Source organism: Delphinapterus leucas, chromosome X (genome assembly GCF_059928025.1).
Source record: "Delphinapterus leucas isolate spDelLeu-1000000601 "Yukka" chromosome X, BTC_Dleu_Yukka2, whole genome shotgun sequence".
Lineage (NCBI taxonomy): Eukaryota > Metazoa > Chordata > Mammalia > Artiodactyla > Monodontidae > Delphinapterus > Delphinapterus leucas.
In genome coordinates, this window is record NC_143150.1 from 104665019 (window position 1) to 104683871 (window position 18853).

Here is an 18853-nt window from a genome sequence, read left to right on the forward strand (position 1 = left end):
TTTTGGTGCATGGAAAAATATGACTTTTATTAATATGTTACCACATTGTAAGAACTGATATTTTGGACTATAACATTTGGAATAATGTAATCATTTCATGATTTCTCTGAGAAAAATCAAGTTTTTCTTTTTAGATTTTAATTTAATTTTTATTTTATATTGGAGTATAGTTGATTTATAATGTTGTGTTAGTTTCAGGTATACAGCAAAGTGATTCAGTTATACATATACATATATCCATTCTTTTTCAGGTTCTGTTCCCACACAGATTATTAGAGAATATTGAGTAGAGTTCCCTATGCTATACCATAGGTCCTTGTTGATTACCTATTTTATATATAGTAGCATGTATATGTTCATCCCAAACTCCTAATTTATCCCTTCCCCCCACCTTTCCTCTTTGGTAATTGTGAAAGTCTGTGACTCGAAGCGGGTGAGTCTGTTTCTGATTTGTAAATAAGTTCATTTGTATCATTTTTTTAGTTTCCACATATAAGCGATATCATATGATATTTGTCTTTTCTCTGTCTGACTTACTTCACTTAGTGTGATAATCTCTAGGTCCATCCATGTTGCTGCAAATGGCATTATTTCGTTCTTTTTTATGGCTGAGTAATATTCCATTGTACATATGTACCACATCTTCTTTATCTGTTCCTCTCTCGATGGACATTTAGGTTGCTTCCACGTTTTAGCTATTTAAATAGTGTGGCAATAAACATTGGGGTGCATGTATCTTTTCAGATTATGGTTTTCTCCAGATATATGCCCTGGAGTGGGATTGCTAGATCATATAGTAGTACTATTTTTAGTTTTTTAAGGAGCCTTCATACTGTTCTCCATAGTGGTTGTAACAATTTACATTCCCAACAACAGTGTAAGATAGGGTTCCCTTTTCTCCACACCTTCTCCAGCATTTATTGCTTCTAGATTTTTGATGATGGCTATTCTGACTGGTGTGAGGTGATACCTCATTGTAGTTTTGATTTGCATTTCTCTAATAATTAGTGATGTTGAGCAGCTTTTCATGTGCTTCTTGGCCATCTGTATGTCTTCTTTGGAAAAATGTCTATTTGGATCTTCTGCCCATTTTTTTGATTGGGTTGTTTGTTTGTTTGTTTTTATATTGAGCTGCATGAGCTGTTTGTATATTTTGGAGATTAATCCCTTGTCATTCACTTCGTTTGCAAATATTTTCTCCCATTCTGTGGATTGTCTTTTCGTTTTGTTTATGGTTTCCTTTGCTGTGCAAAAGCTTTTAAATTTAATTAGGTCCCATTTGTTACAATTTGTTAGTTTTCATTACTCTAGGAGGTGGGTCCAAAAAGATATTGCTGCAATTTACACCAAAGAGTGTTCTGCATATGTTTTCCTCTAAGAATTTTGTAGTATCTAGTCTTATGTTTAGGTCTTTAATGCATTTTGAGTCTATTTTTGTGTATGGTGTTGGACAATGTTTAAGCTTTTCAACTAGCACATTTATTCAGCTATAAATATATTTGCTTTTTTCAATTGCTTTTATGATTTGGGATTTATTTGATTTGCTATTTATATTTGTGAAGTACTTTACAAATATTAATCTATTTGCTATAATTGAAATCATACTTAAATCATTAATATAGTACCTCAGTTTTCACTTCTCTTATAGTGAAGATATTATAGATATTTACTGCATTATAATTCATATTTATATGTACTTTGATAGTTTCCCTTTATGTTTTCTACATGTCTCTCTTTTATAGGAAATTATTCATTCTTTTCTCCCAGCCATTATTTTATCAGGCCCATCAGTTGTCCTACTTTGATCCCCATGCTGCAGTTTACTCCCATCTTTGCTAAAATGTACTTTAAGGACTCACTCCGCCTCCTTCCATTCTCCTAGCAAGACTATTTTGATAATTTGCGTCCTATAAATTCTGGAAGTCAGAAACTTCCATGTTAAAACTTACAATTCATGATGCTGGTTGAAATTTTGTGGTTGCAATTAAGTTGTGTGGAGGTTTTCCTTTTATTCATGAACTATTCAAGCTGTTCTTTGACCAATTATGATGTCATTTTTTTTGATCTGTGATATATAATTACTGATTGGTTACTTATGTAAGGACAGTGCATCATCCTGTGGAGAATGTTTCCACCAAAGTATATAGTTGTATTTAGGAAATAATTTTGACATGTGGCCATAAACAATGCAGGGGAAAAAAAATCGAAAGGACACCTTACCATAGAGCCACTAAATATAACTTTAAAAAAATTTCTTTAGAAGCTCAGAAAAAAATAATTAATAAGTACTTTAATGCCTTTTGATTGAACACCCTTCCCAATTTGATATGTCATTAATGTAGTGCCTGGTAACTAGATGAGGCATAAAGTGGATAAGAATTAGATTTATATAGGATGTTGCCTTCATCTGTCAGATAAAGACAAATTCCAGAGAGTGAAAATGAACTGGAGTTTGAGTCTTTGGTGCTCCAATTTCTCTTTCTCAGGTTTGAGATAGATCTACTCCCCAATGGCTGCTGTCACAACAGCTACTAATGGGTTTCTCTAATCCTTTTTTTCTCAGAAATGAAAGTTATGTGCTCCTCTGTTAGCCAAGTTACAAAGGGTCTCAAGGCATTTTTGTTAACTAAAACTACCTAAAGCTATTATTTCCGCCTTCTTAAAATGTGAAAGCAATCATGCAGGATTTTATAACTCTTAAAACACATATACGTGCATTTAAGTGTATGTGTATCCATTTAACTGCAGAGCTACATTTATTAAGATGGTGATACTGAGTCAGCAACAGCAAAAGATACAATTTTTACCGTTTGCAGTGGTTTGGAAATGAGCCACATACTCCTTTTGACTTTTTCCCTCTGGTGACCAACATCCATCGTACACATAACCACTAGGAAGAAAAAAATATCTTGTTTGTGTTGTTCACCACTATATCTCCAACTCGTAGGACGGTACCTACCACAAATAGGCACTCAGTGGACATCTGTTGAATGAATGGATGACAGTCTGGTAAATCCAGGTATGAAGTCTGCGATTGAAGAGGACAGAACAATGCTAATCTAGTAGCTCCAAGAATAAAAACTGATTTTTTTTAATTTAAAAAAGAAGCAAAATTAGTCTCTTTTACATTATATCCAAACTCATTGAATTAAATCATCCATATGTATGAATTCTAACAAACTAAGCATATATACCAGCATGGAGAAATTTGCTCTAGGTTTGTACACACTGAATTTTAAACCAATCATTTATTGAAGTGTGTGGCAAGAAACCCACAAATAATTAAAATATTAGTAATATTTTTCCCAATCACTTGGCTTGCATTATATGGTTATGGCAAAAAATAGGCTAGAGTGGTTGGCAAGGCACTGGATTTGAACATGAAAGCCTTAAATTTAGACACCGAATCTGACTCTTAATAGTTGTGTCCTGGGCAAGCCACATAAAATTTCTATGTCTCAGTGTTTTTAACTTTGAAATTAGATCAATGATAATACCTGTCCCAGCCTACTCAGCAGTAATATTGTGAAGATAAAGTGAAATCATGTAGGATTATCTAGAAAAATTCTTGTAAAAAATGTATAATTATATAAATTTCCAATTTTGCAAAACCCGTATTACTTCATCATATATCCAAAGTCTTAAAAATTATTGTAAATTAAATTTCCATGTAAATAATCCTGCAAACAAATTGCCTTTAAGAATGTGGTGAGGGCTTCCCTGGTGGCACAGTGGTTAAGAATCTGCCTGCCAATGTAGGAGACATGGGTTTGAGCCCTGGTCCGGGAAGATCCCACATGCTGCGGAGCAACTAAGCCCGTGTGCCACAACTACTGACCCTGAGCTCTAGAGCCTGCGAGCCACAACTACTGAGCTCACATGCCACAACTACTGAAGCCCGCGTGCCTAGAGCCCGTGCTCCGCAACAAGAGAAGCCACTGCAATGAGAAGCCCGCGCGCAGCAACAAAGACCCAACACAGCCAAAAATAAATAAATAATTTTTTTAAAAATGTGGTGAAACATAAAATTGCATACTAAATGTAAAAAAAAAACTTTAAGTAAAATGTTAATAATAGCATAAAATATACATAAAGTTATTTCCAGATTTGGCAAGTAGCCTAAAGGTTAAAAAAAAAAGTTTAAAGTTAAAAAAAAAAAAGTAAAAGAAGAGAATGCACATAGGCTAAAAAACATTTGCTTTTGACAAAAACTTTGGTTAGAGAATCTTACTTACTTTCAATCATATTTACTGTATTTCCAAAGCTAAGTATTACTTATTCAGGGGTAAAATTTTTCATTCTTCTATTAATTTTAGGTGCCAAATGAATAGCTCATTTTTTAATATTTCTCTTGAGGATGCAGGCTCTAAATTGTTCCATGTTTCCATGTTCCATGGCTTTTACCAAGAATAGGATGCTATTTTTTAGTTTGTTGTTGTCATTATTGTTTTATGTGGAGTTTTATTTTTCATTGAAATATGTTGAATTCATTTTTTTTCCTAATTCTATGTCAGTAATTTAGAATCCTTTGTTCTGAGTTCAGAACCATGACTTAAACTATTTAAAAGCATTGAAGCTCTAAGTGAAGGATACTTTAATCAATAGTGTTTTTTTTCCCTTGGAATTATGAGACTTATTTTTGTTTTTTATTTTGTTGTTTTTCTTTTGCCATTTAAAAAAGCTGATCTCTATCAATTTTCTTGCTTAAAATGGTAGTCATGAGCATGTTGATACTTTAATAACATTCAGTTGAATCTTATGAATTGGCATTATGTGGGTCAAAATGTTCAAACATTGGCAATTGCCTATAGTTCAATCTAATACAATGATTTTTACCCGTCTGCTTGTTTCTGAATCCTAATGCATGTAATTAAACAGTCAAGGAAAAAATCAAGAACTATGTATTGTAAATCACTTTAATTAATGGATACCAACTACTACAAATTCCCAAATTGAGTTTTCCAAACCTGAGGCAAAAGGATGTTCTCACCATTAGGGAAATCTCTGGGCTTTCCAAAAAGATAAAGAAAGGAGGAAGAGTGTTAAGATCCCTATCCTAACAAAACATGTTGTTAACATGTTTTGTTTTGTCGTTTGTTGGTTTTCTTAAATTTGTGCGTTTAGGTTCAGAACAATTACATGAAACAGTGGTTTTGCTTTTCTATCCCAAATGTAAAACGCTGTGATAGAAAGCATGTTCTCCCAGTGTCAACAGCGTTAATCATTTATAAAATGGGCAAAATATTACCAAATATGTTTCCTTTTTTTCCAAAATAGTGTACTGTCATTTGTATTAATTTGTATAGACTTAATTACATTCAGTTGTGTATAGTAGTTATCTGTAAACTTGCTTGATCACACATGCTAGATTTTCCATTCTTTATCAGAATAATAAGATGCTCATGATTGTATATTTAAATAGGATAAAATAGTATAAAGTGAAAAGAAGAAAGAAAAGCATCCTGTCCACATTTTTCAATCCCATTCCTCAGTGGTAATCAGTTTTTCAGGTCTCCCTGGATTACTGTATTGCCGTAGAATTTTTCTTCATAAAATCTATCTGCCCCTCCTTTGCTCAGTTACACAAGACTTAAAAGCATGTCCTGGTTCTAAAATAGTTGGAAACATAGAATACCGTATATCTAATTTTGAATGATGAGAAAAGCATTTGCTTCTACACAATTCTCCTTTGCTATGTGCAAGAGCCGATTTTTCTATCAAGATTTTTTTTGTAAAATGATTTTGACAATGTGCACAACATAATGCAAAATGTGCCTATCACAGAAGGATTTATGAAATCATTTTTCGTTTAGTTGGTGCTGATGGCTAGGATTGTTGTCTTTGGGGAACAGTTGGAACAGTGAAGTGCAGGTTTTGCAGGTTTCTTTTTGTTCTCATTGGTGCTCTGTGACATCTGGGGAACTAGGCATAATTCTAAATGAAGGACTTTGTCTGTTGTTAGGTATCTGAGGTACTGTGAGGTAACCATGGAGAAACTTGGCCAGGAAATACAGATGGACTGTTATTCCACTATTTACTCTAACAGCTAAATAACCAGTAAAAGTAAAATAGAATAAACAGGGAGATGACTGAAGCACGCACAACATCTGTTCAGGCCTGAATGCATGTCTGCAACAGTTCAAGAAGAATGTAACAAACCTTAAAGGTTCAGTGGTTCCATTCAAATTGATTTTCATAAACAAGTTAAGATTCAGAGCTTCAACTCAACTTTTCACTTCAAATTAACACATGTGTATTGAGCCTCGAATACTGTGTTTAACTCTCTAAAAGAGAAATAGAAGATGTGATCCCTGGGCTCTGGCAATTTGTAACATTAATTGAATACACATGTCAGAGTTACACAAACAAGTTAGAAAGTAATAAAAGTAAAAGAGACATAATATAGACAAAATACATAGTATAAGGCATGAGTGTAACTGAATTTGTGAAGAGTAGAAAGCAGAAACTGAGAATAATTTTATAGAAGATAAAGCCTTTGAAATATTCATGCTTTGACTATAAGTGGCATTTGGCTACTACTGATTTATTATGTGCCAGGACCCATTCTAAATTCTTTACTTGTGGTAGCTTGTATGGTCACCACAGCAACCCTATTAGGAAAGCACTGTTATTATACCCATATTCAGAACTATCCAAGCTGGAGATGATGGTTTGGATCAGAGTGGTGGGGGGTTTAAGTTCTGAATACATTCTCAAGGTAGAGCCCATAGGATTTGGTGGCCACTTGCGTGTGGGTTGGTAGAGAGAGGATTCAAGGATAACACTAAGGATTTTGGCATGAACAACTGGGACAGTGGAGCTGCCATTAACTGTATCATGCGGAAAACGGCAGGAGTATCAGGTTAGGGTGCAAGGTTGAGTGTAAGTTTAGTTTTGATGTGTTAAGTCTAAGATGTTTTTTACACATCCATGTGGATATCAAGAGACATATTAGATATACTGGATATATATAAGTCAAAGTTCAGGAGATCATCTCAATTAGAGATATAAATTTCGGAATCATTCTTTAGTTCTTCTTCCACACTTGCTCGCAAAATATGGGTTTTTCTGATGTTCCTTTCCCAGCCCTCTTTCCTCTAACCCCGCCTCTGTGGACAATCTCAGCCACTCCCACAATCTAAATATCACCTTGATACAACTGGATCTTGTTGGTGGAGTTGGAAAACGGGATAGGCAAGATGTCAAGATGGTTCTATAGATTCACTAATAGTGTCCAATAGTGGGCATCAGCAGATGTAGGGAATCAGCCATTGAATGATCGACTCGGCTAAAAGCTACAGCAAAGTGCTTGTGAGCTAACAGAAAAAGGACTTTGTCTTTCCGGCTCACTGTCGTATCCCCAGTACCTAGACTGTATCTGGCACATGGTAGGTTTTCAACAGATATTTGTTGCGTTAATGAATGAAGACAGAGCTATAGCTCTCAGAGAAATGGAGAGAAACCTGAGGCCTAGCAGAACTTGGTAGGGCTACAGAGACCAGGGCTGTGTGGTGAAGGCTATGCTTAACAGTACTGAATGGTGCAGAGGTGGGAGAAGATGTGATGAAGAAGCTTTTAGTGAACCAAATAGAAATTTTCTTCAAGAAGTAAATATGTATAACTGATTCACTTTGTTATATAGCAGAAACTAACACACCATTGTAAAGCAATTATACTTCAATAAAGATGTAAAAAAAAAGAGAAGTAAATATCGTTAAAAAAATGTGAATTATAGGTGTTTAAAGCCATCTGCTCCCATGAGTCATTTTGGGACATAAAAGCTGAAGAATCACTAGAAAGCAATTTTACAGTTTTTAAATGAAATTCAATATACTTCAAGCCAGAATATAATTGAAATATGGAAGTCAGTTTTGGGGGAAAATACTCTTAGACAATTTCATATTATCTTATATTTTAGCTTATTTTGTTATATATCTGAAACTATATTGTTTCAATTTTAAGATAGCTTTTCTTTTCTTATGGAAACACTTTTACTAAGCGAACACTTGCAAAATTTGAAGTAAATATTTTATAAATAATTTCTAAATATTTTGTTACAGACTTTAAAATAGAAGACAGAATTTCAGATTAAAGTTTGTATACACATCGTATGATCGACCTATTATTTCAAATCTTACCTCAGTAAGAGTTTTAAACTCAGGAACCTGTGTTTGAGCTTGCTTCTTGGTATAAAACAGGACTAAGGCTACCTATAAGTTATAGATTACAGAGAAGGCACAATAGCAATATGCTATTTTAAATAGCACTGTTAGAAACAGAAATCATACAGGCACTTTCCAGAGTAATTATAAAACAACTTGCAATAAGAAAAGACATTAAAAATTCACTAAGTTCTTGTTTAAGTTTATTTTCATCAGAAGTGATTAATAATACATTCAATTTATCAGATATCACTGTCTCCTACTCCAGCCCCGTTCACTTTCTACAGTATCTAGTTTGACATTCATATAAATAGATTTACCATTTAGGTGGGTAAAGGCATGCTCTATAGTGGAACATTCTGACAGCAAGGGAGTAGTTGTTGCTTTACATTAAAAGGAAGAAAAACTGAGCAGCAGAAATATGCCCCTTATGATAGAGAACAGAGCCTAGTTAAGAGTTACTTGAGACCTTTATCTGAGCCTGATTAGTTGGCAAACAGGTGCCTTGTTTGGTTCCCTAGATCAATTGTCTGTAGTCTTAGTTTCTCTTTTTTAGCTTATTAAAGACACTTATTACATAATACTTGAATCAACAAAGCACTTATAGTTTCAAATTGTTTGTGTTATGAATCCCCTTAAAAAACTGATTCTTTTCTTAAAGGGAAACCCACATTTCTAAATATTATTTATCTCAAAGCTGAGGCCTATATTACTATGACTGTGTTATCAATGAGCTCTTCTTTAAACAACAGGCTTTTCACCTCTAAATGTGAGTTAAAGCAGTATAGTTCATAGTCTTCTGTTTTCCCTTTTTGTACATATCTGGACTTCATCTTTCAGTTGTGAAAGTTGCTTCACTATCGAAATTTTCTCAATTAAAAGTGTATAGGGCTTCCCTGGTGGCGCAGTGGTTGAGAGTCCGCCTGCCGTTGCAGGGGACACGGGTTCGTGCCCGGGTCTGGGAGGATCCCACGTGCCGCAGAGCGGCTGGGTCCGTGAGCCATGGCCACTGAGCCTGCGCGTCCGGAGCCTGTGCTCCGCAACGGGAGAGGCCACAACAGTTAGAGGCCCGCGTACTGCAAAAAAAAAAAAAAAAAAGTGTATAACTAAGGGTAACTTATTTGATTCTGTGAACCAGAGTGGAAAGGATGCTATTTTGAAATATCAAGGACTTAAATTATATAGACTCATGTATGCGTGCCTTCCAGAAATTGAAATTTCCATTTCCAGGAAGAGTGACTGACAAATAAACATCTCACAGAATTGAAATGGGGAGTGGGGAGGTCATTTTATAGGTGCATGTCAACATCAGGAAGGAAGTTGACTAAAAAGTGTGTGCTTCCTCATTTTGCCATCATATTTTCAGGTAAGGCAAGGAACTATTTCAGGGAGAGAAGTGGAAATAATATACTCTGTAGTGATCCTATGGATTTTTCTATCACCATAGCAACTACAGTGACTATGGTTTCATTTTCAGAGGGTCAGAAACTATAAAGATCACTTATTTCTAGACAAACTAAAATAGTAAAAAGCTATAAAAGATCTCATCTCTGACTTTAAACTATGGAAACTGCTACAGAATTTTCTTTGGTGCATATACCATTTTTCTGTGTGCAGTGTCTCAGGGACAAGAGTATGTGTAGGGACTTTAAAAAGGATTTCCTGGACTCCAGCCAATTTTGACAGCATTCTCTGAGAATGCACCAAGGAGCTATTATCTAGGTATCCAGGGAGTATGACATCTCCTGCCCCAGTTTTTGCTTTTCTCACTTAAGATAGAAAGTTTTCTTGCCTTTACAACATGCTGCCCAGAATTGCTAAAACTGTTCATAAGTTGATTCTGAGCAATTCCATCACTCTCCAGAGAACTGGGAACTCTCCAGAGATTTGGATTAAAATCAGGAAGCTTTGCAAACTCAAATCATCAGAGAGAGACTATATATTCTCTCACACACACCCCGCATGAAAGCCATGAATGGATTACTTTTAGACCAGTGGGGAAGATCCTCCTTCCCTTCTCTTGAATTTTACCCCTTTAGGAAATTACAGCTATTCATTTTAAGTGTTTGGGCTCCCAACACACGGACAAATGGGGCTGGTTGCCCCAGTGTGAATTTCAGTAATCAGCATGTCAGTCAGCTGGATGCTTGGTATCAAGTGGAGCACTTGTCAGAGTTCTGGAATTTTGCCCTTGGGCTGGCAGCCACGTTAACATGGAGTCCGTGACTCACGTCAACAGAATTTGAGCCAGTGCAAGCACTGGCAAAGGTCATTTTGTCAGGCTGTCCAGGTCAGCAGAGTTAACAGAAGCAGAAAAGAAGTCATGTTGGTGCACCTGATCTAATCCAGCTAGTGGGGTAGCCCTAAATATTCCACCCAAGACTCTAGTCTCAGAGCCATCAGAAGATGGTAATGAAATTTTGCCAGGTGGATAAAAGAAAGAACGAATATAAGAGGTTTGCTTGAGTGAAGGCACTTCTAGGACATTGATAACATATACAAGATCCATTCTGTCTTTTTAAAAAATTTTGTTATATTCTCAGTTTTGTTTTTATTAGTAGTAAACTTTTCCTCCATAAAGAAGTGTCTTATGTCAAATAAAGCAAACCATAGCGTAGTACTAAGCTATTTTCAATTTTGTAGTGAAAGAGGTTGACAATGGAAGACAGTCTTCTCTGTCCAGATTTACATTTCCATACTTTCAATATTCTGAGATTGCTCTTGATAAGATCACCAGTCACCTCCTAAATATCCACAGTTGACTTTTTACTCCTGTTCCTAGATGCATTTGACTTGTTGGTGGCTCCCTCGCTCCCTCCTTCCTGATATTCGTTCTCCCTTAAGTTTTAAAATATTTTACTCTTCTGGTTCTTCTCCAAGGTCTGATGAGATCTACTCTTCGGTCATATTCATCTCCAACCTCGACCTCTGCTTTCCACAAAGGGTCATCGTTAGGCAAATTTTCTTCTCACGCTTTCACTCTAACAAAAGTTTCTGACCAATTTGACCATCTCTCCTGTAATGAAACAACACCTACTACATTCCACTGACTAGCAATTCTGTAACACTGGCAGAAGACAATTTTAACCTGCATTTCTCCAGATAAGGAATCTCACAGGATATTTCTGTGTTGGCATGCCTTCCTTTCTCTCACATGGTAATACTTGTTAGATACATATTCTGACCACAGAGTTAAATTGAGTTGCTTAACAAAAAAATAATGAAACCTTCTAATCGCAAGGTGTTCATGGACTTGAAGACAACACCTTGGAATTTTATAAACAATCTCTCTCCCTCTCTTTCTCTCTCTCTGAAATTCACTCACATCACCCATAACCATTGTGTCTAGCTGATTTGAAGCCCTGGGAACACAGCTGCTTTCCTCGGGGTCCCATTGTAAGCATTGACTTTTGCCCCTTACAACCGACATTATCTATATCCTCACAAGATTCTATAGATTAATCTTCCCCCAAGACAAGTCCTCATGCACCACAGTCATAAAGTCTTAGAATGAGGCAGGAAAGCTCCCTAAGATCTACCCATGACTCCTCTCCTGCTGCCCAATGGAGTTTGCTTCAGAGCCAGCCTTCTGGGAAGCTGCAGGCTTAGCAACAGGCACCCCCTATCTAGCCTAGTCTCCATCTCACACATGGTTGAACCACCCCAATTTTGCCTGCAAGTCAGCAAATATGTTCATTTTATTGATACCTGTTAAGTTTTTATATTTATACAGTTCACCCTTGAACAACATGGGTTTGAACTTCATGGATCCACTTACATGTGGATATTTTTCCACAGTAAATACTACAGTGCTATACAATCCATGGTTGGGTGAATCCGCGGATGCGGAGGAACCACAGATGTGGAGGGCCAACTGTAAATTATACACAGATTAACCCTCATTTTATTCAAGGGTCAACTGTATTTATTTATCTTGACAGGAAGCATGTGATCTCTGGGTCAGAGAACATCTCACTAATTACTCAAATCCCCATGAGACGTGCAGTGAGGGCCAGATGTACAAGAGAGAAACCCCAACATTATAAACATTAGAACTTATATAAAGGATTTGGCACATCTGATAGAGACAGACAGACAGACATGGAGGGACTTGGGTGGGTGAGGGGAGAGCGAGGCAGGAAGAGAGAGACAAACAGAGAGAGACCTTTGCTCTGGAATGTAAACACATCCTCTCCAGAGAGAGGGGAAGGTCTGTTATCCTCAGAATGTAAGTTGGAATGTAAGCAAAGGGATCCAAGAAAGATAAGCTTCTAAGTCTCCCTGGAAAAATGCACTAATCTAAACACCAAGGTATGTTTGCTATTCAATTATCCTCTAACCCAGATGCCAATGTTCTTTGCTCAGAAAGGCCAGACCGTGTGGAAATGTGAGAATACGTATGGCCCAAAGATATTTGCCATCTCATTCATATTCTCAAAGTCTGTTGCCAACTGCCTATTGAATGTCTATTGTCTGACAACCCAAAGGCTTCATAATATGTGTCCAGAAGGAAATCATCTGTTACACACACACACACACACACAAATGCATGTGCACACAGAACCTGTTCATCCATCTGAAATCCTTTTACTCAGATATCAGTATTCATCCGGATGCTCAGGCCAGAAACCTGGGAGTTATTCAAGTCTTTCCTCTTCTTCACCCAACAAACAGTCACTGAGTTCTGCCAAGTTTCCTTCCTAAACAACTTTCTCAATTCAACTCAATTATGAAGGACAACTAGATATTTGATTACATTAATAACACTTTAAAGTTTTTAGATGTAGGATATGGTATTATGTGTACTTTCCTTGAAAACAATTCACGTATATTGGAAACATGCTGAAGTATTTATGGATAATATATCAATTTGTTTCAAAATAATCCAGCTGAGGAGGTGAATGGGTGGAAATATAATGAAACAAAATTGTCCATGGTTTCATAAGTGTTGGCACTGGATAATGGGCTTATGGGGGGCTGTTTGTACTATTTTCCTTTTCTGCTTTTGTATATATTTGAAATTAATACACACACACGTCATGGTTCCCCACTGTCTACTGAGTTACATGCAGTATTTTAAAGCACATTATTAATCATCTCCAGCCTCTGTTCTCTGACCCATCTTCCCTGATCCTGTACATTTCTGAAATGTCAGTCATATACGGCTACTCATGTTCCCTGTCATTGCATGTGTATTACCTACCAAGTATGATGTCCTTTCCACTTCAACTACTCAGCTGTGTCTACCCCAAATTGCACTTCCTTTATGAGCCCTTTCCTTGGCTTGTGACCATATATGATATATGATTCATTCCTTTTCTGAACTTTGAGAAAAGATTTGGTACCACTTAGACCACTCATCAAATAATTTCTCATCATTTAACTGGGACTTCTAAACTATAATTGTTTCTTTCAGTTTCCAAACCACATCCTCCCTTACTACCTCAATGAGATCAATTTAAAACTTCTTCGAAACAAATAAAACTGTGCTTCACCTACCTCTGCTTTCTCTGTATTGGTCCTTGTACAGGAAAGAGCTCAATAAATGTTTACTCAATTGACTTGTCTTTGACAATTCAGATGAGCAAAATAACCAAATTCACATTTGTAAGACTAGACAAATATGTAAGTTTTTAGCATTTTTTGAACATTAATATTTTAAAAGATTTTTATTACTTAATGGCATTGTGTATTTTCCCCTTAAATATAATCTAGACTTTAAAATTATGGAGTTAAATTTTGAGATACTTTCACTTATTCAACACAAATGCACTGGGTACCTACCATGTGCCAGGCACATGTTTGAGCTCTGGAAACCCAATATAGAGCAAGACAGATAACATCCCTGCACTCATAGGATCTAGTCTAGTGATGCAGAGAAACTAGTAGTTGTATAATTTCATGTTAGTCATAAGTGCCATGAAGAAAAATGAACAATACAGGGAATACAGAGCAGTTGGCGCTGCTACTTAAAATGGAACAGTAGATAAGGCTTTTCTGAGATGAGAAAGAAGTGAGGAAAACAGCCATATAAGTGTCTTGGAGGGAAAGAGTATTTTTGGCAGAGAGGACAGCAAATGCAGAATAAGGAAAAAATAAGATTATAATGTCAGGCAGTGTACAGCCAAGCTATGTAGAGATTTGTAGGCCATGATAAAGACTATGGGTTGGGAATTCCCTGGCGGTCCAGTGGTTAGGACTTGTTGCTTCCACTGCTGGGCACGGGTTCAATCCCTAGTTGGGGAACTAAGATCTCACGAGTCGGGCATCTGGGCCAAAAAAAAAAGACTATGGGTTTGATGAGGAGCCATTGGAGGGTTTTGAGAAGAGAATTAATATGATTTGATTTATGTTTTATAAGAATTTCTTTGGCTGTTGTGTGGAGAATTGACTGGGAGAGGGGCAAGACTGGAAGCAGGAGGATCATTTAGGTAGCTATTGTGATAATCTAGGTGAGATACAAGGATAACTTATATCATCAGAGCAATAGCAAGGGAAATAATGAGAAGTGGTCAAATTCTGGACATGTTCTAGAAGTAGACCCAACAAGATTGTCCAACAATTTGAATACTGGAGATTAAAAAGGAAAGACCAAGGATGATTCCAAGGTTGTCAGCCTGAATAACTATCAATTGACATGTCATTTACCAAAGGAGAGAAAACCATGGGAAGAGAAGGATATGGGGATGCAGTTCAGAATGTGGTTATGCTAAGGTTGAGATGCTCATGAGACATCCAAGTGTCAAGAAAGTACCTAGATTTGTGAGTCTGGATTTCAGAGTTGAGGTCAGGGCTGGAGATGTAAGTTTGAGAGTCATTGTCATATAGAGATTATTTACAGTCATGGGACCAAATAAGAGGTAATATAGATAGACAAGGAAAGGTGTCAGAACTGAGCTAGAGCACTCCAATATTAAGAGATTAGTAAGATGGGAAGGATTCTGTAAAGCAGACTGAGAAGCAGTGGACAAGAAGGTGGAGGAAAAACCAGAAAAATTCAGGTTACAGAAGTCAAATGAAGATAGAGTTTTAAGATGGAGGGAGTGAGTGATCACCTGTATCAAGATGAGGACTGTGAATTATCCATTGAAGTTGGGCATGTTGAAATCACTGGGTTTCAAGGCTAATGACTTTTAAAAGTCAATAGATTGGTGTGAGATGATATCTCATGGTAGTTTTGATTTGCATTTCTCTAATGATTAATGATGTTGAGCATTCTTTCATGTGTTTGTTGGCAGTCTGTATATCTTCTTTGGAGAAATGTCTATTTAGGTCTTCTGCCCATTTTTGGATTGGGTTGTTTGTTTTTTTGTTATTGAGCTGCATGAGCTGCTTGTAAATTTTGGAGATTAATCCAGTCAGAATGGCCATCATCAAAAAATCTAGAAACAATAAATGCTGGAGAGGGTGTGGAGAAAAGGGAACACTCTTGCACTGTTGGTGGGAATGTGAATTGGTTCAGCCACTATGGAGAACAGTATGGAGGTTCCTTAAAAAACTACAAATAGAACTACCATATGACCCAGCAATCCCACTACTGGGCATATACCCTGAGAAAACCAAAATTCAAAAAGAGTCATGTACCAAAATGTTCATTGCAGCTCTATTTACAATAGCCCAGAGATGGAAACAACCTAAGTGCCCATCATCAGATGAATGGATAAAGAAGATGTGGCACATATACACAATGGAATATTACTCAGCCATAAAAAGAAACGAAATTGAGCTATTTGTAATGAGGTGGATAGACCTAGAGTCTGTCATACAGAGTGAAGTAAGTCAGAAAAAAAAAGACAAATACCGTATGCTAACACATATATATGGAATTTAAGGGAAAAAAATGTCATGAAGAACCTAGGGGTAAGACAGGAATAAAGACACAGACCTACTGGAGAATGGACTTGAGGATATGGGGAGAGGGAAGGGTGAGCTGTGACAGGGCGAGAGAGAGTCATGGACATATACACACTAACAAACGTAAGGTAGATAGCTAGTGGGAAGCAGCCGCATGGCACAGGGATATCGGCTCGGGGCTTTGTGACCGCCTGGAGGGGTGGGATAGGGAGGGTGGGAGGGAGGGAGACGCAAGAGGGAAGAGATATGGGAACATATGTATATGTATAACTGATTCACTTTGTTATAAAGCAGAAACTAACACACCATTGTAAAGCAATTATACCCCAATAAAGATGTTAAAAAAAAAAGTCAATAGATTAAAAATGCGAGGCCATTAGTTACTTTGGGGGTTGATAAATTTCCTTTCTTCTGTTTCCATAGACAGCTGAATCATTTTTGACTTGCTTTAAAATTTCAATATTACAGAATATAAAAGACAGCCTGCAACAAATCTCAGGTCGGATTGACGTTATTCACAATAAGAAGGCAGCAGCATTGCAAAGTGCCACACCGGTGGAAAAGGCGAGGCTACAGGAAGCTCTCTCACGGCTCGATTTCCAATGGGAAAGAGTTAACAAAATGTGCAAGGACCGACAAGGGTACGTACCACTTTCCTTTTACTAAATGATTATACCTGTCTCCCAGGAATTCTAGAGTTCATTTCAGTGTTCTCCATGGAAAAAAGAGAGGTAAGGAGGAAGAGAGGGAGAAGTATCACTTTCACTGGAAAAAGGTAAGTGGAGTAAGAACAAATAATGATGAACAGTTCAGACTAATGAGCTGAATTCAACAAATTTTTCTGTACTGAAGTTAGTATTACGTTGGAGCACTATAATATCCTCTAAAATTTCAGGTAGTGTCAAAACCTATCTGGTCATTTAATTGAGGTGGTTTAAATAATTGTACAATATAAATTGTATACCTTTGGTCAAATCTGTATCCTATAGATTTATAACCATTTGATATACTTAGATTAATATATTGGAAATATAAGCTGGCAACACAAAGTTGACTTTTGTGTGTTGTTTCTGTTTTGAAGGTGATCCTTTACATTTGGAAGTCCCCCCACTTTTTTGCTACAAGGAAATTGTTGATTTAAAATAATTAATTTTTAGTGCTTCCCTTAATTTAAATATCCAACTGTTGACCAGATTTTTAAAAGTCACATACATTTCTTAGCCTCATACTACAAGAAGATATTGTTTTCTCTTCCAATTTTAGGTTAAAAGGAATAAAGTTGTAATGGCTTAAAACAATTGGTTTCAAAGATTTGTTCAAGACCATCTTCTTCATTATTCTCAGAGGAAATCAAATAATTTTTAATAATTACAAAGAACCTCCTTAATATCTCTCAGATCTGTCCATTTCTTGCCATCCTTACTTCTATTTTTGTTCTTCATTTACTGCATTAGATTCCTAAATCAATACTTCTAGCAGAAATCTCAGTTGTCTCCAGTGATCATCCCTACTTTGTTCCCAATTATCTTTCATCCAGAATTGTTTTTCTGAAGTGTAAGAAAACTTACATTCCCTTTAGAATAAAGTGCAAACTTATTAATTGGGGATATAACGCTTTCACATGACCCCTGCTTCTCTGGTCAGCCTCACTGTTTATCAATTCCTGCCTGCCCTGCAACCCCTCCAAATTCTGCTCTATCAATATTAAATTGATTTAAAGATTCACAAATGTTTTCTGCCCTCTCTGGCCTACCTGCCCTTCAAGTCTCATGTGAGATGTTATTTCCTTCTTAAAATCCTAAAAATATTAGTTGATCATAGAAAGTTAGATATTATTTTAACATTAATGGAATATAATATCAACATACTATTTATGTATTTGCAGATGTCACCAGACTTGGTGGCTACTCTGTAGAGTACCTGCTCCAAAGTGACCTATTCCTAGAATTTACTACATAGCAATCGATTTTATTGATTGATTTTTTTCCTTTTATGCCTCCTGCACAAGCTCCTGAGAGACAAAAGCTGTGTTTTATTTTGTGTGGTATGCTCAGGATTAAGGTAGTCTTGAGCACGAAGTGGATGTTCAGTGTGTATGGACTGAAGCCTCCTGCAAGAAGCCTGAGAATATTTTTCCCTGGATGGTCCAGTAGTTCTATATCAACTTACTGGAAAACAGTGGGCCCTAGGGTATCCAAAGCCATTCTTGATAAAGGGAAAGAAACTCAACAACCCTATGTATATGCTGCAAAAGACAAACTCATATTGCCATCATGGTGCACCTGTCAGTAGCCCACATTGAGTCAAAATGAGCTTTTACAAGTTGCTCCAATGAGGTCAGTTTCATCACTGTCTTTTGGGGTGCTCATTCCACTTTGGGGATGTTTTTGTCTTTGTTGTCTTCTTTCAGTGTTTTCTTCCAGCCATCCAAGGCCACCAACACTATCCCTTAAGAACCTTGCAGGGTTCTTGGGTAGCCAGTGGTTACTGTGCTTCTATAGACACCTCCCATTCTTGCACGAAAGCAGAGGTGAAACTTTCTGCTTTCTGAGACTTCTTCCCCACTTTATGTCATCTTTGGTCAGTGAGCTGGGTATTCCCTTATGACAATCATACAGCTCTTTCCCTTTCAGTTCACCTTCAACCATAGTCTTTAAAAGAAGCAGAAGACTAATGCCATTCCACAGAGAGAGTAAGCTGAATTCTCACCCCACATCTGGGTGGGGTCTTTCCTGAATTCTCACCCCATGTCTGGGTGGGGTCTTTCCTATGTCTGGCAAGAGATAGTGTGTCACTAACGCCAGTAGACCCACTCTTTTCTTATCCAGATTCTGGAA

At 36.8% G+C, this 18853-nt stretch overlaps 1 protein-coding gene across 1 annotated transcript in view; it reads left to right on the top strand.

Annotated features, from left to right (window-relative positions):
* The window catches only part of LOC149744373 (dystrophin-like), a 78159-nt gene extending 60923 nt beyond the window's left edge, over positions 1 to 17236 (top strand). The window contains exon 9 of the mRNA XM_089904642.1: positions 16485 to 17236. Within this exon, the coding sequence (XP_089760768.1) occupies positions 16485 to 16682 (198 nt within the window). The 3' untranslated portion in view covers positions 16683 to 17236. The remainder of the gene's footprint in view (positions 1 to 16484) is intronic.
* The last annotated feature ends 1617 nt before the right edge of the window (positions 17237 to 18853 follow it).